The sequence below is a fragment of the Aotus nancymaae genome, unplaced genomic scaffold (genome assembly GCF_030222135.1).
Source record: "Aotus nancymaae isolate 86718 unplaced genomic scaffold, 86718_ANA_hifiasm-v0.15.2.pri h1tg000010l, whole genome shotgun sequence".
Lineage (NCBI taxonomy): Eukaryota > Metazoa > Chordata > Mammalia > Primates > Aotidae > Aotus > Aotus nancymaae.
This window is the reverse complement of record NW_026988421.1, coordinates 11150743-11173731: the sequence shown is the minus strand read 5'-3', so window position 1 is coordinate 11173731 and position 22989 is coordinate 11150743. Positions and strand designations below refer to the sequence as shown.

General features: G+C 39.6%; 1 protein-coding gene across 1 annotated transcript in view; it reads left to right on the top strand.

Moving 5' to 3' along the window:
• INPP5F (inositol polyphosphate-5-phosphatase F) overlaps positions 1 to 22989 on the top strand; it is a 106191-nt gene that overhangs the window by 49121 nt on the left and 34081 nt on the right. Inside the window, exons 3-6 of the mRNA XM_012448070.2 lie at positions 10686 to 10822; positions 21167 to 21295; positions 21519 to 21686; positions 21807 to 21863. Coding sequence (XP_012303493.2) covers positions 10686 to 10822; positions 21167 to 21295; positions 21519 to 21686; positions 21807 to 21863 — 491 coding nt within the window. The remainder of the gene's footprint in view (positions 1 to 10685; positions 10823 to 21166; positions 21296 to 21518; positions 21687 to 21806; positions 21864 to 22989) is intronic.

The following is a 22989-nucleotide window of genomic DNA, read 5'->3' as shown; positions in this document are numbered from 1 at the left end:
TGTGTGAGAGTTTCCAGACGAGACTTGTGTTTGAGTTGGTTGACTGAGGAAAGAAGATGTAGGTGAGCATCATCCCATCTATTGAGGGCTGGAACAAAACCAAAAAGGAAGGGTGAATTGACTCTGTTTGAGCCTGGGCATCCATCTTCTCCTGCTCATGGATGTCAGAGCTCCTGGTTCTCAAGCCTCCTGACTCAGATTGGGACTTAAACCATCAGCGTCCCAGTTCTCAGGCCTTGGGACTTGGACTGGGACTTTTACCATGGATTCCTCTGGACTTGGACTGAATTACACCACAGGCTTTTCTGGTTCTCCAGCTTGTAGATGGCACATTGTGGGAGTTCTTGGCTTCTATAGTCACGTGGGCAATTCCAATAATAAATCTTTCTTACTTATATATCCTCTTGGTTCTGTTGCTCCAGAGAACCATAATGCAGGAGAAAACATTTTTTTTCTAAAGCTGAATGAAAATCTTTATCCTACAATTGCTCATCTCCTTTTAAGTGAGTCACTTTCTAAACTTTTTCCAGGAATATTGTTTTAGCTTGCAGTACTGGTAATGCTTTTCAAGGTAATCACTTCCTAATCAGTTTTTTTTTTTTTTATAAATCTTGCTGGGGAAGTCAGGTTTCCTTGTATCTCTTTTCCTGGAAGGTTCCCCCTACTGTAATATGTTTTAAAAGTTTGAAAAAAATCTTTATGCCGTCAGACCTTGCTAGATTCTATTATTTTTTTATTCCTTGTTATACTCTATATCTATCTTGATCTCAAAATGGCAGCTTTAATTGAACCAAGTTTCTTTTCCTCTTGGGTAAGAAATAAATACATAACCTGCTTTGGTGCTTTTTAAAATTGTATTGTAAAATTATGCCTGATGGATACGGATTGCCAAACAGTACTGATGCTGTATTTTTACGTTTGTCTTGTTTTAATTCTAAGTATAAAAAATAGAGATCATTAAACCCTGTAGCTCAATGTACACATTCCTACTGGACTTCTCAGGCTTTTATGTGGCAGGTGTTGTGTTTTATTTCACCAAAGGCAAAATAATTACAGGAATAGAGATTGCTCTTATTTTCCATGAGGTTTTATTGTTTGTTTTATTTTCTAGAGTGAGTGTTGTTTTTGCTTGGAAATAGCTCAGTGTTCAGTTCAGTTCATGATTTTTCTTTTCATTGTGATAATTTTTATTATTCCCTTGAACACTATTCCATACAGCTACATCTTTTCGCTAGTGTTGATACATTTCAAGAAGTCATGGACTGTCCTATCCTAACCTCCATTTTTGGCAGAAAGTATACTTTTTAGTTTTTTATCCTCTTCTTTAGTTAAGACTCCTAACAAATTCTTTTGTTCTTCAGAAGGAGCTTTTTAAAAAATAAATAAATAAATAAAACCTTGAGATTTAATGTACATACCATAAAATTAACCCTTTTAAAGTGTACAGTTAAGTGGTTTTTAGTAATTTGCAAGGTTATGCAACATATACCGCTCCCTAATTCCAAAACATTTTCAGCATCCAAGAATGAAACCTCTTAGATGGCCAGTTATTTCCATTATCCCTTCACCCAGCTCCTGACAACCACTAACTTCAGCTCCTAGTCTACCTTCTGTCTGTAGGGATTTTCCTGTTCTCCGTATTTCATATAAATGAAATCGTACAATATGTGGCCTTTGTGATGGGTTTTTTCACTTAGCACAATGTTTTTAAGGATTATCTATGTTGAAGCATGTACCAGCACTTCATTCCTTTATAGCTGAATAATATTCCCTTGTATAGATAGACTACGTTTTGTCTGTTCTTTCATCCCTTGATGAATGTTTGGGTTATTTCTTCAAAAGAAACTTTTTTTAAATTTAAATTTTTGGTAGTACAAGTGCATGGTGTAACAATGTAAATGGTAGGAAAAGGTATTCAGTGAAGCCTCCCTCACTCCCCTGTCCCTATCTGCCCAATTTCCATTACTTCATCCAACCTAGCACCCATCATTATTAGTTTCTTGTGAATCCTTCTCGAGTTTCTTTGTGCATTTACAAACAAATATAATTATTATGCTTACAGTCTTCATTTCCCCCCCCCCAACCTTCCCAAATATATAGAATACATTTCTAGGAGAGGAACAGATTGGATAAAGCATACACACGGTTTGAATTTTGATGCATCTTCAACACTGCAACCTCCACCTCCTGAGTTCAAGAGATTCTTCTGCCTCAGCCTCCTGAGTAGCTGGGAATACAGGTGTGTGCCACCATCCCCGGCTAATTTTTGTATTTTTAGTAGAGACTGAGTTTCACCATATTAACCAGGCTGGTCTTGAACTCCTGATAGAGAGAGAGAGAGAGAGAGAGAGAGAGATTTTTGAGACAGAGTCTTGCTCTGTTGCCCAGGCTGGAGTGCAGTGCTTGATCTCGGCTCACTGTAGCCTCCACCTTCTGCATTCAAATGATTCTCCTGCCTCAGCCTCCTGAGTAGCTAGGACTACAGGTGTGCGCCACCACACCTAGCTGATTTTTGTATTTTTAGTAGAGACTGGGTTTCACCATGTTACGGTCTGTCAATCTTCTGACCTCGGGTTCTGCCCACCTTGGCCTCCCAAAGTGTTGAGATTATAGGAGTGAGCTACCATGCCTGGACTTTACTGGATATTTTTACACATTTAGTCTTTCAAGTGAAATTTAAAATATATTTAAATTTCCCTAGAAGTCCCATTAGAATTTTGATTGAAATTGCATTAAATTTCTATATTAATTTGAGAGAGACCAACAAATTTGAAGTATTGAACCTGTGCATCCAGGCACATGGTGCTTTCACATATTTATTTTCTGTATGCTGTAAATGAAAGTTCTGTGGTGCTTTTCATGTAGATGTTCTTCCTTCCTTCCTTTCTTTTTTCTCTTCTTTGATTCTTCTTTCTTTCTCTCTTTCTCTCCTTCCTTCCTTCCTTCCTTCCTTCCTTCCTTCCTTTCTTTCTTTCTTTCTGTCTTTCTTTCTTTTCTTTCTTTCTTTCTTGACTGGGTCTGGCTATTTTGCTCAGGCTGGTCTTGAACCCCTGGGCTCAAGCAGTCCCTCTGCCTTGGCCTCCCAAAGTGCTGGGAGTAGAGACATGAGCCACCACTCCCAACCTAGACATTTCTTAATTGGAATTAGTCTCAAAAGCTTTATTATTCCTGTTGCTAATGTTATGACATCCTTTTTTCTATTACATATGGAAGTGGCCTATATTAATGCTTTTTTATATGTTTATATTTATATGTGGCCACATAGGTGGACTCCATCTATTAATATATTATTGATTTCTCAAGGTTTTAAAAACTTTGGAAAATATATAATATTTCTTTTCTTTACAATATCTCTAGTTAGTTTTTTAACCTTTTATATTACATCTAGAGTCCATGCTTTTTCCATGAGGCTGAGGTTTAGCAAATGAAAAATATACAGCACATAGTAAAGGCATGATGCTAGTTTTCTTCCTCACTGTTTCAGTCTTACATATTGATCAAAAATAAAAAAACAAAACTAAGTAAAATTTGTAAGGAAATAGATATCTACACGTTATAATCTAAGTAATCTACCTTAATTTCTCTCTGCTTAGGAGAGGGTGTGATGATAGGTGATTGGAATTTTTCTTCACACAATTTCCCTTTAGGTTTCCTTAGGAGGAAAAAGCAATAAAATAGTTACATATATTTGATTTTGCTAGAATCTAAAATCTTTTTTTTTTTTTTTGCAATTTATTTCTGGAAGAAACTGGATTATTAAATAGAATTCTTTTTTCTTTTTCTTTTGTTTTTTTGAGACGGAGTCTTGCTCTGTCACCTAGGCTGGAGTGCAATGGCATGATCTCTGTTCACTGCAATCTCTGCCTCCAGGATTCATTCTCTTGCCTCAGCCTCCCAGGTAGCTGGGACTACAGGTATGCGCCACCATGCCCAGCTGATTTTTTCGTATTTTTAGTAGAGCTGGGGTTTCACCATGCTGGCCAGGCTGGTCTTGAACTCCTGACCTCAAGTGATCAGCCTGCCTTGGCCTCCCAAAGTGTTGGGATTACAGATGTGAGCCACCACACCTGGCCTCTTTTTTTTTTTTTGGTAGCGTCTCTCATTCTGTTGCCCAGGCTGGAGCGCAGTGGTGTGATCAAGGCTCACTTCAGCCTTGACCTCCCTGGGCTCAGGTGATCCTTCCACCCTCAGCCTCCGTGTGTGTGTGTGTGTGTACATTTATATACACAAGGTTACTCCACCATGCCTGGCTAATTTAAAATTTTTTTTTTTTTGTAGAGACAGGGTTTCCCCATGTTGCTCAAGCTGGTCTTGAACTCCTGGGCTAAAGTGATCCACCTGCCTTGGCCTCCCAAAGTGCTGGGATTACAAGTGTGGGCCACTGTGCCTAGCCTCAAATACAATTCTAACTCAGATTTTTAACCGAAGGCCTATGGGATTTCTTCTTTACTTTCTAGATTTGCAGTTTTTTTTTTAATTAAAAGACAGGTACAGAGTCATTGAAAAAAAAAGTTGAACGTCATAGAAGTCTGAGTCATTCATTGATGACTGCTGGGCCTAGGTGGTGGGTGGATTTGGTTTGATTATATTGCTCCCTCTACTTTTATGTATGTTTGAAGATGTCTAAAAAGGAGGTTTTAAAAAAAAATTCTGTTGGCCAGTTGCAAGCCTGGATGGGGCATCTTATTTGAATGTTTTTCAGTTTTTCAGCTATAGGTTGGAAATGGAATCTACTAGCAGGGTATAGTGGTATTAAAACTATGACATAAATTGCCTTGTGATACTTAGAGTAGATGTTCCATAAACATTAATTCTTAGGAATAATATCATGAATTATGCAAATTGTTATTTAATCCTCACAGCCACTCTCTGAAGTAGGCAGTTTTAGCCCAGTTTTCATATGAGAAAACTGAGAACTGGAGCAGCTAAGTATTATGCTTTGAAGTATACAAGAAGTAAGTGGTGGAGCTAAAATCTGAGTCTGACTTCTGGCCTCAGAGTCTAGGATACTTGAAGCCTGCCTGAAAAGGGAAGGCTGCTATTTACAAAGTTTTGTTTCTGTCATTTGAGATTATTTACATTTTCTCAGATTTAATCATCATAACTGTAAGGCAGATTGAATGTCAGTCTGTAACCTTTTAAAAGAAGCACATAGATTTTTCATATTTTTGTATATGAGTAGTTAACTCTAAAAAATGTATATTTTATTTTTAAATATATTTGAATGTTTAAGTTGAGCTTATTGGCAATACCAGTGTTTTTGTGGAAGAAAAGATGCCTCTTAGTTTTCCAAGTGAGTTTGTATATGAGATAGAACCTCTGTGTTAAGTTTAAAATTTTATATTTTTGTTACTATACCATTAGATGGTATATTTGATAATGTACATTGTGTTTTTGTTATTGTTGAATTTATTAAAATCATAAATTATAATGTTGATATGAAATGAATCCAGAGCAAATCAGGGCAAGAAGATGTAAATTAGGAAGGGCTCTCCTGTGTGTGTGTGGGTGGGGGGGGAGGAGGGATCCTTGAGTCATAAAATAAAGATTCCTTATTTATTTATTTTTTTAAGAGACATGGTATTGCTGTGTCATCCAGGCTGGAGTACAGTGACACTCTCATAGCTCACTGCAGCCTTGAACTCCTGAGCTCAAATGATCCTTCCACTTCAACCTCCTGAGTAGCTGAGCCTACAGGCATGCATCACCATGCCCAGATAATTTTTGTATTTTTGCAGAGACTGGGTTTTACTGTGTTGCCCAGGCTGGTTTCAAACTTCTGAGCTCAAGTGATCTGCCCACCTCAGCCTCCCAGAGTGCTGGGATTACAGACATGAGCCACCACACCTGGCCTTGGCTAATTTTTAAAAACAATTTTTAGGTCTGGTATCTCGCTAAGTTGGCCTGGCTGTTTTTGAACTCCTGGTCTTGAGTGATACTCCCTCCTCAGCCTTCCAAAATGCTGGGATTACAGGGATGACCCACCATGCCTGACCCAAATCTAAATTGTTCACTATAAGACAGAAATTATTCCTGTGAAGTTAAGAGACCTATTGTAAGGAATTTTTTTTTCTTTTTTTTTTTTTTGAGACAGAGTTTCACTTTGTTGCCCAGGCTGGAGTGCAATGGTGTGATCTCAGGTCACTGCAACCTCTGCCTCCTGGGTTCAGGCGATTTTCCTGCCTGAGCCTCCTGAGTAGCTGAGATTATAGGCATGCCCGACCACGCCCGGCTAATTTTTGTATTTTTAACAGAGATGGGGTTTCACCATGTTGGTCAGACTGGTCTTGAACTCCTGACCTCATGATCTGCCCACCTTGGCCTCCCAAAGTGCTGGGATTACAGGTGTGAGCAGGATGTCTTTTTATTCAACAAAATTCATTGACATTCAACAGTTCATTATCTGTTAAGTGCTTTTTCAGAAGAATGGCATGTTAGGTTTGTTACCAGGCACCTAAAGGGTAATGTTTCACATATCCCCTAAAAGGTGTTTGGCAATGTCTGTTCATGCCTGATTAATTTCCTAGCACATGGCAGGTCTTCGGTTAATGTTTAATGATTGTAGGGAAATGGCCTTTAAAAGCCTTAAAACTTTGGAGTAAATTTCCACCCTACTTTATATGGAATTATAAAATGTTTCCAAACTTTGAATTTATGAAATGCTTAAAGCATGTCTCCAAAGCACCATTTCTAATATGAGAGTTGATCAATACTTGGAGAATAAATGGGGAGATGAAAATATTATATATCCTTTTTATTTTTTATATTTATTTATTTTAAAAAATGTTTTTTTGAGATAGGGTCTCACTCTCTCACCTAGGCTGGAGTTCAGTGACACCATCTCGGCTCACTGCAACCTCTGCCTCCCAGGTTAAGCAAGTCTCATGCTTCAGCCTCCTGAATAGCTGGGACTACAGATGTGCACCACCATGCCTGGCTAATTTTTGCATTTTTAGTAGAGATGGAGTTTTGCCATGTTGGCCAGACTGGTCTTGAACTCCTGGCCTCATGTGACCTGCCCACCTTGGCCTCCCAAAGTGCTAGGATTATAGGTGTGAGCCACTGTGCCCGGCCTGTATATGCATTAAAAATTTTGTTTTATATGGGAAATATATGGTGTTATTTTTCTATAATAGGGAAATATATGATGTTATTTTTTCTATAATAAATTTCTGAAACACAATTTTAATCATTTTTGGTTTGGGGTATAATTGGGGAGTATTTTTTTAAGGGTGTAGTCTCATAATCTAAAACATTGCTTATGCATGCTGTCTTTCATAGACTCTTTTTCATTTAATTAAAAATCTTTTGTGAGAAGTAGAAATTTGGATTGGAAATATTGGGTGTTTGCTTCTTTCTGTCTTGTATTTATTAAAGGTTTCTTTAGGTTGCTTTACCATTTTCCCCTCTATTCTCCTCAATATATTTAGTTCTCTATTCAATCCTAGTGTACACATAAAGTGGTTGGAGAATCGCCAGCTCATACTCTTCTGAAAAATAAATTTAGTAACCAGAGTACAATAGTGCATATGGTTCTTTTTGTCTTTGTCTCTACCAAATAGTTCTCTGAAGTTATTTGGTTAGTTTTTTCTTCTCTATCTCCAACAGTTTAGTTCTATTCTTAATTTTTAATAGAGTTGGGTTTGCAGTTTGAAGTTCTCCCACATTCTGGTTGATTCGAACTATTTATTTTAAGAGATATGTGAAACATTACCATTGTTCTAAGTGTCAGAATTCTACTCAGAGACCAGTCATTTGCCAGGGTGTAACTCAGAGAACTGTCATTTCCTTCTCATCTCTTTCATCCTATTCCCATCCCTCTCTTCTTTCTACCCTGTTACCACTTACTCTGTGGAGATAGCTAATCTCACTGACTTCTGGTTTCTCTCTCCTCTTGTTGTTTTTGTACAAATGGAGGGATACATGTAGTTGTGTGTCACTCAATGAGAAATGCATTGTTGGGCAGTTTCACCTGAACATAGAAATGGTACAGTAAAAATACTGTATAGAAGATAAAAATGGTACACTTGTATTGGGGACTTAGCATGAATGGAACTTGTGGGACCAGAAGTTGTTCTGGATGAGTCAGTGAGTGAGTGGTGAGCGCATGTGAAGAACATTATCGTACACTACTATAGAATTTATAACCACCATACATATAGGTGACACTGACCTTATTTTAAAAAATTTTTTTCTTTATTTTTTTGGGGGTTTTTCTTTTTTTGTTTGTTGCTTTTGCTTTTATTTATTTATTTATTTATTTGAGGTGGAGTCTCACTCTGTCGCCTAGGCTGGAGTGCAATGGCATGATCTCAGTTCACTGCAACCTCCACCTCCTGGGTTCGAGTAATTCTCCTGCCTCAGCTTCCTGAGTAGCTGGGATTACAGGCACCTGCCACTACACCCAGCTAATGTTTATATTTTTAGTAGAGATGGGGTTTTACCAGGTTGGCCAGGCTGGGTTTTTAAATAAAGTTCTTATAAGATGGGATCTTGCCCTGTCACCCAAGCTGGAGTGCAGTAGCATGACCATGGCTCACTGTAGCCTCAACCTCCCAGGCTTAAGCGACCCTCCTATCTCAGCCTCCCGAGTAGCTGGGACTACAGGTGCATTTCTCCACTCAGGGCTAATTGTTAAATTTTTGGTAGAACAAGGTCTCCATATGTTACCCAGACTGGTCTTGAAGTCCTGGAGTCAAGCAATCCTCCCACTTCAGCCTCCCAAAGTGCTGGAATTACAGGCATGAATGATCCTCCATGTCCTGCCAAATTTTTTTTTCTTTTTCAATAATAAATTAACCTTAACTTACTGTAACTTTTTTACTTTATAAACTTTTTAATTTTTTAAAACTTTGACTTTTCTGTGATAACACTTAGGTTAAAACACAAACACATTGTACAGCTGTGCAAAAACATTTTCTTTTTACCCTTAACTTTTTTTTATAAGTAGGAGTACACCTAAAATAATGATAAAAAGAACACTATAGCAGATACATAAACTGGTGACAGTCATTTATTATTATCAAGTCTTATGTACATACATAATTGTATGTTGTATACTTTTATATCACTAGCAGTGCAGTAGATTTATACCAGAATCACACAAATATGTGAGTAATATGTTGTGCTACATTATGATGTCACTGATATGAATTTTTCAGCTCCATTATAATTTTAGGGACCACCACTGCATATGTAGCTCATCATTGACGGAAACATCATTATGCGGTACGTGACTGTGTGTATAGATATATATCACCTCATATTTTCTTTCTTACATGAAGGGTAGTACACTCTAGGTATTCTTTTATGCTTTGATTTAATAATATATTTTATTGACTGGGCACAGTGGCTCACGCCTATAATCCCAGCATTTTGGGAGGCCAAGGCTGGCAGATTGCTTGAGCCCAGCAGTTTGAGACCAGCCTGAGCAACATGACAAAACCTTATCTCTTAAAAAAAAAAAGTACAAAAATTAGCTGGACGTGGTGGTGCGTGCCTGTGGTCCCAGCTACTTTCAAGGTGGGTGGATTGCTTGAGCACTGGAGACAGAGGCTGCCATGAGCTGAGATTGCGCCGCTGCACTCTAGCCTGGGTGACAGAGTGAGACCCAGTCTCAAATATATATGTGTGTGTGTGTGTGTGTGTGTGTGTGTGTGTGTTATTATAACATAGCCTTATTATGTACAGTCGGCCCTGTGTATCCATTGAGCTCTGTATCTGTGGATCTAACCAACTATGGATGGAAAATTTTTGGGAAAAAAAAGGATGGTTGCGTCGGTACTGGATGTGTATAGACTTTTTTTTCTTGTCATTATTCCTTAAACAATACAGTTTACAAACTGTTTACCATAGCATTTACATGATATCAGGTATTGTAAGCAATCTAGAGATGATTTTAAGTATATGAGAGGATGTGCATAGGTTATATACGAATACTACACCATTTTACATAAGGGCCTTGAGCATCCTTAGAGTTTGGTATCCACGGGGGGTCCTGGAGCCAGTCCCCTGCAGATACCGAGGGATGGCTCTGTATGTTATATATTCAATTTATCTACTTAATGCATCCACCTCATTAATTTATAGAATACTTTTTTTTTAACAACTGCATAGTACTCCATTGCATGGATGTGCCATAGTTTATTCAACCACTGTACTGTATCTGGACATTAGGCTGTTTGCAGTATTTTATAATTATAAACTGCTGCAGTGAATAGGTTTCAGTGTATGTACTTTTCGTTGTTGAGGTATACCCTCAGGGTCAGTTCCCAAGGATGGGATCACTGGATGGATTAAAAGGTGAGTGCATTTGTTGTATTGTTAGGTATTGCTAAATTTCCTTCCAGAAAAGTTGGATTTGTCATCAGTATTCTCACCTGCACTGTTTGAGTTTTCTCACGGCCTCACCAACATGTGTGTTGTCATTCTTGTTAATTGTCCCCAATCTGATGGGTGAGCATGGTGTCACAACATTGTTTTAATTTACATTTCTCTAATTGTGAATGAGATTGAACCTCTTTTCGCATGTTTAAGGGTCATTTTTATGTCTTTGTGACATGTTTTCCTTTGAAAGTTTATTTTGGATGCACACTTTGTTATCATTGTTAGGTTATTCACCTTCAACTTGTCAGAGCAGTAGCACTGTGTAAATGCCAGACTTTATTATGACTCTCCTCTTTCAGATCTTCCATGGTGGCTTATTCTAATTCGGCAGAAGGCTTTGGTGGGCAAACTCCCAGGAGACCATGAGGTCTGTAAAGTTACCAAAATTGCTGTGCTATCACTTTCTGAAATGGAACCTCAGGATCTTGAGCTAGAGGTAAGGTGAAATAAAGGGAAATTCTCTGGAAACCTGACATAAATGTAATAGCAAATATGAGGATTTGGTTTAGTAGACCAGAAACATACATTTTTTAGAGCTGGGTAATGTTTTTTAAAATAATTTAATCCTATGATTTTCCAACTTTATTTTAGTAGTGGAACCCTTGTCTCAAAATCTGTGAAATCTAGTATAGAAGACAGACAAAAGCAGGGCTGTTGTGGTTGAAGTAGTGCTGAGAAATCCCTGGGACTCTGACCACTTGATCTCTCCTGGGAAGCCACCTTCTGTTTCCAGGGAGCCCTAGGGCTCTGAACAGTACAGTTTGAAAACTTCTTAGGGAAAAGGAGTGAGTCAAGAAAAGGAGAACTTTGATTATATCCTCTTTTATCTACATTTCTTGAAAACTTTCTAAGCATATATTAATCTTACAATTTAAACAGAAAGTTTTTAAAAGGAAGATAGTCACTCATCTAATGTCATCTCTTTATTTTCTAGAGAAGAGCTCAAGTCTACAAGTAGAGTAATTTAACGGACAAAACAGTGGGATTGCCTAGGGCTCGTGTTTTACCACAAGGTGCTGCCTCCTAGTAGAAGAAACCCATGAAAGCATTTCTGTTCTATTTGCTCTCAGTATGGGGATTTGATGCCTAGGAATTGTCATCACTCTAATATAGCCATAGCCTGTTTTGTTCACTATGTGATGTGCCAGGCCTGTGTATTACATAGATGATAATATTTAGTCCCTAGGAGAACCCTATGAGGTGGGCATTACTACAAATAAAGAAGGGAGACCAGGGTGGCTCCTTTTTTTGACAGGCTAAGGCTGGAGGATTGCTAGAGCTCAGGGGTATGAGACCAGCTTGGACAACACAGCCAGACCTCATCTTGTTAAAAAAAAAAATTAGTGAATAGATTTCAGAAAATAAAATAAAAACAAATAAAGGAGACCTGGCAAGGGTTAAGCCATGCAGCGGGCACATGTGGGGTCTGGATCTAGACTCAGGTAGCCTGGTCCTGTATCACTCTGCTGAGCTGCCACCCTGTTACCTGAACAGCAGGTAACAGATAGCAAAGCACACACTGCCCCACAACTCAACACATGTTTTTCCATGCAGAGTTCTTGGGGAGGAAGTTTGATGACAGGATTAAAGTGCTTTAAGAATCAGTAAAAATAAAGCTATTTTTATGCTTCAAATGTCACTGGAAGTTTGACAGTTGAATTTTAAGAAACATTAAAATGAATTTAAACGGACTCTGATATTAACGTTTGTTACAGGAATCAAAAAAAGTTTGGAGTTCTTATTATTCTCCTTTTATTGATACTTATGCCAGAACACTATGCACTATTGCTGATCGAGAGACAAAAAATCTAGGCTGCAATTAGGTCTATTAAAAGCAGATGTTTGCAGTTTATATATATATATATTTTGGTGAAGAGCGGCCAGGCTAGCAAAAATTGTATTAGTTTCCTAAGCCAGTAAATTTGCTGCCAATGTCTTTTGGATGGTTTTGCTGACACACTGAGAGATCAGGATGGCTTGATATCACAGACCTTTCCCTTGAGGGTGGGCGCCCCTTGGCCTGGCATTCAGGTTTGAGCACTAAGCGTGGAGTCTCTAGCGGTTTGATTTAGAGCCGGGAACCAGCTTTTCCAGCACTTTGTCCATCTGCCAGTCACAATTTGCATATTTGGCACTCCCAGTTCTGGGGAAATTAAATGTCACACTTCATCCAGAACAGGTTGGGGCCTTTGTTAGACCTTTCAGGGAGGTTTTCTGATGTCCTTCATGGCCACCAATCTGTAACATTTTTGAGACTAGTAGCTGACTATTAAATAAATGGGGAAAAAGCCAAGATGGCTTTAGGAACTAACATTTACATGGAGTTTTTAAGCACAAAAGTGTGAGTATTATAAAAGCTTTAAGAACTTCTTTATGCTTCAGACTTTCCCTTTTCTCTCTCTTGATATAGTCTAAGGGAAAGAGATTATATTCAAATAAAAAGGAAAGTGAGATTTCCTCTATTGATGTAATTATTTTTACAGCTGTTGGGCTGCACTGCTGCACTTCTCAGGGGCAGCAAAATCATGATTCACGTTAAGAGTTGAATATACGTAATGACTCTTGCTAGTTAGGAGTTTAAGTAATTTCAGAGAAAGTATTTCCAGATCCTGTCTCAGTGAATAGTTTGGTACACCTTTCTCTCAAGAGATTATAATTTTAGAAATTTGTACTTGTGCCATTTTTTCTTTCCTTTTAATTCTGCTTTTTGGCAAAGGAGCTTTATGGCAGCAGTGAACAGCAGGAAGGGCAGAGAACCACTGTGTGGAAAATCATGACTTTATTGTCTTGTAACATGTTAATTTAAATCTTGGTACCTTTATTTCAATTTCCATATAACTCAATTTAAAAGAGCTTTAAGAAGCTTAATCATTTTTAAATTGTGTTTTTTGATTATACAGTGCATTGTAAAAGAGAAAAGAAATATCCCCCCACTTGGAAATAATTGTTATCAGTATTCTACTGAGTTTTGATGGGTGTTTCCATTTGTACCTAGGCTCTTTGGAGGACCAGTGTTACTTTCAAATGTTTCAGAATAGTTTTTCTGTTTTACATTTTTACATATTTTCCATTAGTCTTATTTTTTTAAGAACATAGGAAGATTTTATTAAAACTACTTATTTCTCCTTAATATGACTTTCTGACTTGGATGTCTGTGTATCAGTTTCAATAATCTGCATTTATTTCAGCAGCATCTTTTAATGTGGTCACTGTTCTCAGATTTGCTAAAGCCTAGTCTGTTTCTGTAATTGGAGCAGATGCAGTCTTATTTCAGAGACTTGTATTAATAGAATTTCTAGTTTTCTGCCTCTGTTGTCTTTTTATCTCAACTATGTGCCTTATTTGTTTGCCAGTTTTAAAAATAGTTCACATACCATAATTCAGATACCATACAGTGCACCCATTTAAAGTATATGTCAATGGTTTTTAGTGTATTCAGAGTCACGTCGTTATCACCACAATCAATTTTAGAACCTTTCATCATCCCCCCCAAAAACTCTGTCTACGTTAGCAGTCACTCCTCATTTCCTTCCAAGCTCCAGCTCCCCAGCACTATGTAACCGCTAATCTCCTTTCTGTCTCTATAAATGTCTTTTGTGGACATCTCGTATAAATGGAATCATACACCATGTGGCCTTTTGTGATGGACTTCTTTCACCTAGCATAGCTTTTAAGGTTCATGCCACATTTTATCTGTTCATCAGTTGGTGGACATTTGAGTTGTTTCCACCTTTTAGCTATTATGAATAATGCTATTATAAACCATTTTGCATACAAATTCTTGGTGGTATATTTGTTTTTATCTCTCTTCGTGGTGTGTACCTAGGAATGGAATTGCTGCTGGGTCTTAATGGTAACTCACTATGTTACCCATGCTGGTCTTGAATATCTGAGCTCAAGAGATCCACCTGCCTCAGCCTCCCAAAGTGCTGGGATTATAGGTCTAACCTTTTGTGGAACTGCCAGACTGATTTTCAAAACAGTGTGCTATTTTACAAAAATGATGTAGAAAGGCCGGGCACAGTGGCTTACACCTGTAATCCCAGCAATTTGGGAGGCTAAGGCAGGAGGATCGTTACACCTGGGCAACATGGCGAGACTATGCCTCTACAAAAAACAACCAGGTGGCACATCCCTGTAGTCCCAGCTACCCAGGAGAATCACCTGAGCCCGGGAGGTTGAGGCTGCAGTGAGCCATGATCATGCCACTGCACTCTTTCCTGGGCAATGGAGTGAGACATTGTCTCCAGAAAGAAAGAGAAAGAGAGAGAGATGTAGGGGTCAGGTGTAGTGGCTCATACCTGTAATCTCAGCACTTTGGGAGGCCAAGGTTGGAGGAGTGCTTAAGGCAAGGAGTTTGAGACCAGTCTGGGCAACATAGTAAGACCCTGTCTCTATAAAAAATTTAAAACTTAGCTGGGTATAGTGGTGTGTACCTGTAGTCACAGGTACTCAGGAGGCTGAGGCAGGAGGATTGCTTGAGCCTTGAAGTTTGAGGCTGCAGTGAGCTATGACTGTACCACAGCACTCCGGCCTGGATGGTGGAATGAGACCCTGTCTCTAAAAAGTAAAAATTAAAAAAAAAAAAAAAATATATATATATATATATGAATATGAAGAATCTGTAAGGTTTAAACAATGAGGACATAGATGCTCCTTCTTTAGAAAAAAATACCCTTTAAAGTTGTATGGGCTTATGGGCTTATGTTCCGTGTCTGCATATCTTATTTGCTGTATCTCATTGCCTTAATAGATAACCGCATCATTTTCCATATTTAGTTTCCATCAGACATCTGTTTAAAATTTTAGCTTCAGATGAATGTAGATATCAGCTTTTCACATAAAATTATTTATTTCTCTCTTCTTAAATGACAGCAGCAACATCAACCCTTAATCTTGGTCACGAGGTGTAAGTTGCAAGCATAATTTAAAAACTAGGGAAGTGCTGTGGAGCCTGTGGCTGTGTTATTTTCTTTTTGAGATCGAGTGTTTCAGAGCTGTGATAAGGACCTAACCACATACCACACAGAACTGGCCGGGCCTCTGGAACTGGGAAGGTGATCCTGTTGCCAATGCAGTGCATTATAGTCCTGTGACTCTGTGTAAACAAAATACCTTAGAACTGGGAAGGAATCCCAAGCAGTAATTTTCTCTTATCCCTGTTTTTTGTCAGGACCAGATTTAACCTTTTCAGAAAGGTAGTGCTCTATACTTTATTTTCTAGAGGTAACTGTGTAGAAGATTCCAACATATTCATTGAAAATATTTGCATTTATAGTAATCTCATTAATTTGTTTGTTTGAGACAGGGTCTTGCTCTGTTGCATGACCTGGAGTGCAGTGGTGCGATCCTCCTGTCTTCAGCCCTCCAAGTGGCTGGGACTATAGGCATGTGCTACTATGCATGGATAATTTTTATTTTTTCTCTTTTTTGTAGAGGTGGGGTCTCACTGTGTTACTCATGCTGGTCTTGAATACCAGGGCTCAAGCGATCCGCCTGCTTCAGCCTCCGAAAGTTCTGATTATAGGTGTGAGCCCCTGCACCTGGCCAGTAATTTTAAATTTTTATTTAGAAAAAATCATTTTTAAGAGACAGAGGGCCAGGTGCAGGGGCTCATGCCTGTAATCCCAGCACTTTGGGAGACTGAGGCGGGTGGATCATGAGGTCAAGAGATCAAGCCCAGCCTGGCCAACATGGTGAAACCCTGTCTCTACTAAAAATACAAAAATTAGTTGGACATGGTGGTGCATGCCTGTAGTTCCAGCTACTCGGGAGGCTGAGGCAGGAAAATTGCTTGAACCCAGGAGGCGGAGGTTGCAGTGAGCCGAGATCACACCACTGCATTCCAGTATGGGTGACAGAGGAGTGAGACTCCATCTAAAAAAAAAAAAAAAAAAGAGAAAACCACTTCCAGTGAAGGTGTTTCCCTGAGTTTGAACTGTGTTACACAGATCCACAATCCTTATCTGAACTTTTTGGGGCCATATTTGTTTTAGAATTCAAGTTTTTTGGAGTTTTCAAAAGGTTATTCCATGTATTTTGTATCCTCTAAAGTGATACTGGAGCATTAACCCACAATAAAACACATTAATGTTTCTTAAAGAATCATATGAATATTCATACTAAGGGAGGTAGGTAATGATTATCAATAGCCTCATATCAGGTCAGGGCATGCTCTACTATTAAATGAGTTTTAACTTAAAAAATAAACTTTCAGGTTTTAGAGTTTTTTGGATTTTGGAATTGTACATAAGGAAATTAAGGGATGATGGGCTTATATTAACTCTGTTTCAAGTCCAGGATGAGAATAGATAAAAGAAATAAAAATAGAAAAGGCTGGGTGTGATGGTTCATGCCTGTAATCCCAACACTTTGGGAGGCTGAGGCAAGCAGATCACTTGAGGTCAGGAGTTTAAGACCAACCTGGCCAACTTGATGAAACCCTATCTCTACTGAAAATACAAAAATTAGCTAGGCATGGTGGCACGTGCCTGTAGTTCTAGCTACTCTGGAGGCTGAGGCAGGAGAACCACTTGAACCCAGGAGGTGGAGGTTGCAGCAAGCTGAGATCGCACCATTGCACTCTAGCCTGGGTGACAGAGCAAGACTCTGCCTCAAAGAAAGAAAAAAAGAGGGAGGGAGGAAGGAAGGGGAGCCGGGGGAGGGAGGGCCAAACTTAGAGAGGAAGCATTTTTTTAAAAGGCCAGCTGCAGGCCTTTCTGGGTCTGCATCCAGAAGTGGACAGTAGCAGGTGGGAATTTGGCCCCTATACCGTAAAGAGGACTAACAGAGTTTCATGGGAGATGGGAGCCTGGGGCCATGCTTAGTACTTGAGGCCTGGGGCTCAGGTGGAACTCCCTAGATCATGAGGGGAGCTGTTAGAGTGTCTGCACTGAGTTGGATAATCCTGCATAGAAATCTCTTGTGTTCCATGCCAGTAGCACTTCCATGAAGAAACACTGGTCTGGGCAAAAGATAGGGATCTGAATCAACACAGTAGCAGTGGGCATGAAGTGGCTGGGGTTGATAGGAGAGACTTAGAGAAGAATGATGGAAGATGACTCCAAGGTTTCTTGCTTAAATGATCCAGTGTGGGGGTGCAGTCATTACCTGAAAAATAGGGCATACCAGAGAGGGAACAATATTTGGGGAGCAGATGTTGCTAGGTTCTGGAGATGCTGTGTTTGAGCGTCTAGTGTGTCTCAGTGAGGGAGAGACATCATATGTATCAGTCTTGAGATTAGGGCAGGAGAGTGGAGTTAGCAAATGTAGTAGTGAAAATGAGGAAAGAGGGTGACATTTTCTAGACGGAGCATGAAGACTGAGAAGAGCTAACAGTAGAATGCTGGGAATACCATCAGCTTTAGAGAAGAAAGATGCACTCACAAAGGAGACTAAGAAGGAACAGCTAGAGGTGGGGAGGACCCTGAGAGATTGGTGTCATGGGGACCAGAGGAGGAAATAGCAGGGAGTGTTCATTAGCGCCACATTCTGAGAGACAGAGTTAGGAGGCCTAAGAGTGTCACTTGGGCCTTTACTCCTTGACCTGCCCCAATCAGATGATATTCCTTACAGTTCCTGTGGCTGGGACACTCTCTGTGCCCGGGACACTCTCTGTGCCCTGCTGGCTCTCGGAGTGGATCCCAGGTTTGAGGAATGGATTTAAGAGAAGATTCTCACGTATGTAAACATGTCATGAGGTGCTAGTAAAGGGGCTATTAAAGGTTGGGACAAAGGAAAGGGGTGAATGATGAGCCCAGGTCCTAATCCCAGAAACTATCCTCTAAGAGAAAAATGGACTGTCTTTCTGAGTGAGGAAAACGTGGGTGTAGACTAGGTGTGCTGCTACACATTTACTTGGAATATGGACCTTTGATATATTCCTGGGGGGAAGTTTTTGCTGGCTTGAGTGCGCTTAAAGAATGATTATGTTGGCCAGGAGTGGTGGCTCGCGTCTGTAATCCCAGCACTTTGGGAGGCTGAGACAGGCAGATCACCTGAAGTCAGGAGTTCAAGACCAGCCTAACCAACATGGAGAAACCTCATCTTTACTAAAAATACAAAAGTTAGCTGGGTGTGGTGGTGTGCACCTGTAATCCCAGCTACTCGTGAGGCTGAGGCAGGAGAATCGCTTGAACCTGGAAGGCGGAGGTTGCGGTGAGCCAAGATCATGCCATTGCACTCCAGCCTGGGCAACCCAAGCGAAACTCCATCTCAAAAAAAAAAAAAAAAAAAAAGACTGTGTCTGTCTATCACATTTTGAATACTAAAATTGTAATAGTCTGTAGCTCAGTCTTGAGCAAGTAAGCATGTTTTCAGGTTTTTAAAAGAGTTATAAGTAAATAATCACCAACATTTTATATAAACATTGCTAGCCAATAGTTGCCCAGTGCTACAAGCAGAGCAGTAGCAGGAGACCAGAGGGAGGGCATCTTTTTAAAACTGCTGCTCTGCTGCCCCAGTGATGCTGTATCGTGGAGGGTGGGGTGTGCACGGTGTGTTTATGGGAGAAGGGGAGTGAGGGTCGTGAAACCTCCAATGCCAGCCACTGCTAAGGCACCAGAGGTAGGAGTCAACAAGCTAAAGCTTCCTGCCGTTATGGAGCTTATATTATAGAAGGAGGAGACAGATGATAAACATCAGCACAATAACTGTGTAGTATGTTGGAAAGTAATAAACACTCATGGAAATGAGAGTTGAGCACAGTAAGTATGGTGGAGGGAGTGCCCAGGAGTGGAGATGGAGGTAAGCTATCTGGGGAGGGGGTGTCTGGGCAGAGAGGAACAGCAAGGAAGCCAATGTGAGTGGAGTGGAGTGAGCAGGGGACAGAGAGGAGTAGGACGTGAAGGTGGTGGAGGGGAGGGGAGGATCTGGTTTTGGACGTGTTGAGTTTAAGATCCCTGGTAGACATCCCAGTGGAAGTGTTGGGATATGTGAGGCTGGAGTTTTAGGAGAGAGCCGGGCTGGAAATAAACATCTGGGAAGGTGGGGGTGGCATATGGTTGGTATTGGAATCCACAAGTCTGGATGAAATCATTGAGGGAGTGAATGCAGGCGAGAAGGGGATCAGGGACCAAAGCTTGGGGCACCTGGACATCAAGCAGGAGGCTGGAAAGGAACCAGTCAAAGTGGCAGAGGAGGAGTGGCCAGTGGGAGCTGGGGTAAAACTGTGTATTGGAGGATGAGGGAGTGACTCAGATGCTACTGAGAGGTTAAGAACCAAGAGCATTAGATTTAGCAAAAGTGGAAGTCATTGATCATGCTGGAGACAGCAGCTTGGGAGAGTGGTAGGGGTGAAAGCCAAATTGGGGGATGAGGGGGCAAGTTGGGGAGCGAATGGGAGGAGTGGAGCTGGAGGTGGTAAAGAGCGCAGAGTGAGTAAGAGGACAGCAGTGGCTAGGGAAGAGGAGTCAGTGGGGGTGTGCAGAGGAGAGGAGCAGAGGAGGATGGGCCTGTGTGCTGATGGAAACAATCATAGAGAGGGGTGAGGAGGGAATTGCTGGAGCTTTGTCTATGTACTTGGTTCTTCTCTCCTTCCTGTCACCTGGAGTTCTTGGTTTTTGCTTATTTGAAGGGAAATAAAGTGAGCTGTTCTGGCAGTAGGAATATAAAGCTTTTCTGCCACACCTTTAGTTCCCTTGTATTTAAAGGTAGGGCAGGAGCAGCTTAAAGCTGTAATCATGATGTGAACCCATGTGGACAGTTTTTGATAGCCCATAATTTTGAAAAGGCATAAAATCATTTGGAGATTCCATTGCACATGAAAATTTGGTCTGGTTATTAGTTTCTACTTCCAAATTTCATAAAACCGGGATGGTCTTTTTCTCTGTCTCTTTTCTTAAATAATCAAAGCTTAAACTTGCTTTTCTTCTCTTTTATCATGTTAGTAGTTATTTTGTAACACACTTATGGTAATAAGCATTTAGTAACTATTAGTTCTTACTAAGAGTGTCCTCAGTGTAGCAATGAAACTAGTTTGTTGAAAAAATGGAATTGGTCTACATATTGTTAATAGAATTTGTGTGTATATTTCAGAATATTTGCTTTGTGTGCTGAGCTACATGAAATTATATGTAAAACCCTCGACTTTAACCAGGTCGCCTTCTTTAGAACCTTCTGTGCCTTCTCTTATCTTAGCACAGCTGATTCACGCTCCCATGCCCTTTCTTACCCTTGACAGTTGTGCAGCACTTTTCCTGCAGCTCCTAATTACTGTTTCTTCAAGTTTAACTAATCTTCACTAATGAAAGCTGATTTCATTAGTGCATTTGAACATAGGAGGAGAGAGAGTGGTTGAAATGTCCAGCTTTTAGGGCTTCCACTAGAACAGGCTCTTAAGCCATCTTCTCATCCAAAACAATTAGCATCAATATTTAGCACGGATACTTGAAAAGTCATAACCCTGAAGCATAGCAATGTGCATTTTGCAATTTTTAAATTCTTAGACACCAATTTCCAAAGCATTAATAACCTCAGCCAGAACACTTCATTCTTCAGTTATGTTAGAAGAGAACTTATCATGAGCCCACTCTGAATTTTCCACCTCTAAATCCTAAGTATATCCTGCCCTGTATTCTTTGTGTCTTACCTTCTGCTGTCGCTTTCTCATCACTGGTCTCACAGCTGTGTTTGCCATCAGTTGTCTACTTGATCATTTTTCTAACTCTTGAGGTTTACTGTTAATCAAAATGCCTGAGCAGTAGCATTCACTTCTGCACTCGAACATTTGACAAGCAGATATTAATAACAACAAATCATCTTTCTCTTCCTAATTATTTAGCTCTGTAAGAAGCATCATTTTGGTATTAACAAGCCAGAGAAGATTATACCATCTCCTGATGACTCCAAGTTTCTGCTGAAGACCTTGACGCATATTAAATCCAATGTGTCTGCTCCTAATAAAAAGAAAGTAAGAGTTCAATTGATCTGGGCTTTGAATTAATCTTTGATTAGTTTTAAATGGAGAGATAATTTCCCCCTCAGGAAATTTACTTTCAAACCATTTTTTGTGTTGAAGCACCATCTCCTTATGTCCTTGGGATTATTTTCACTTCTGTCTTAGGAATTTATGTGTCATCCTCAGACTCCTTTACATTTAGTTTCTGTAGTCATAGTAGATTAATTTCTTACAGGTTAAGGAAAGTAAAGAGAAGGAGAAGTTGGAGAGAAGATTACTAGAAGAGTTGCTGAAGATGTTCATGGACTCGGAATCCTTTTATTATAGCTTGACCTATGACCTGACCAATTCAGTGCAGAGGCAGAGCACTGGGGAGAGGGATGGCCGGCCCCTCTGGCAGAAGGTACCACTCACTGCTTAAAGAGCAGGGTTTGCCCTTGGGAACAAGTGATGGCTTGTTTTGGCTTTTATAGAGAAACTGAAATAATGTGTTTCTGAACAGTTGTTTCTGCATCTTTTCTAGGTTGATGACCGATTTTTTTGGAATAAATATATGATACAAGATCTTACTGAGATTGGTGTGAGTAGTTGTTTCTAAAATATCCTAACCCTACTGAGATTGGTGTATTTGTTTCTGAAACATCTGAGTATAATTGTTAAGCAAAATTTTTTAATTGTATTAAGATACATTTTAAAAGATCACTGTTTTTTTCCATATGCAATGGGAATCATTTAGCCAGGAAAACCAAGGCATTATTTTGAGGCAGTTTACAATTCCACTGCTTCCTCACAGGCTTGTCTTTTTAGCAGATTCCCATAGGATAGTGGTAAGTTAAGGCTGTGGAACTAATGTTCATAGAGTTCCTGTAAAAGAGGTATTTGTTTTCACCCATTGGAAATGTTGAATATGGGTTTTCCTGTAATGATACCAGTTTTTTTTTTTTTTTTTTAACCTTCGCTGGACCTCTGTTTTCTCATCTGTGAATTGGAATAGACAGATCTCTAAGGCCTTTCTTGTACTAATGATACTTGATTGAGGGAAGACACAGAGTATGATGAGATTATTTTATGAAGTTCCTCTGGTTTAATGATTACTTTCTTCCTTTTCTTGATCATGTATGTTGGAAAATTTACTGTCTAAAGACAATTCATTCAATCAACAAATATTTATGGAAGTCCTGTTATGTACCACTTATGTTTTAGACACTAAACAAAGCAGGCAAATATCTGAATAGGTTTATAACATTATCTTTTAACCTTTCAGCAATTTCAGACCTTTTCCTTTTGGTTTCTCACCCTTAGTGGTGGTTAGTATCAATGATTTTCACATCATCTAGTGGTGTCTTTGCTAGATACCCATCATATGCCTCTATGAAGAATGAGGCATATGAGGCCTGAGATTATTCTTACCTCTGCAGTGCTGATCAAACTGTGACCACCAAAACCCAGTGATCGAGGAGAAAAACAGGGGCATCTGTAATGAGCATTTGTCCTGTGTGCTGACAATACCAAGCTCTAACATGTTTTGCAGAGCTTTTGTCAGAATGCTTTTACATTACCATGTAAAACTGATGACTTGAAGTTGTCATATTAAAAGGTGACATTTGGCAGCATAAATTTCTCTATGCCTGTCAAGAGTTTTGCACTTATTGCTAGAACAGAAATACAAATAATGGGAATGGTGATAAGAATGCAGGTAGATTCTT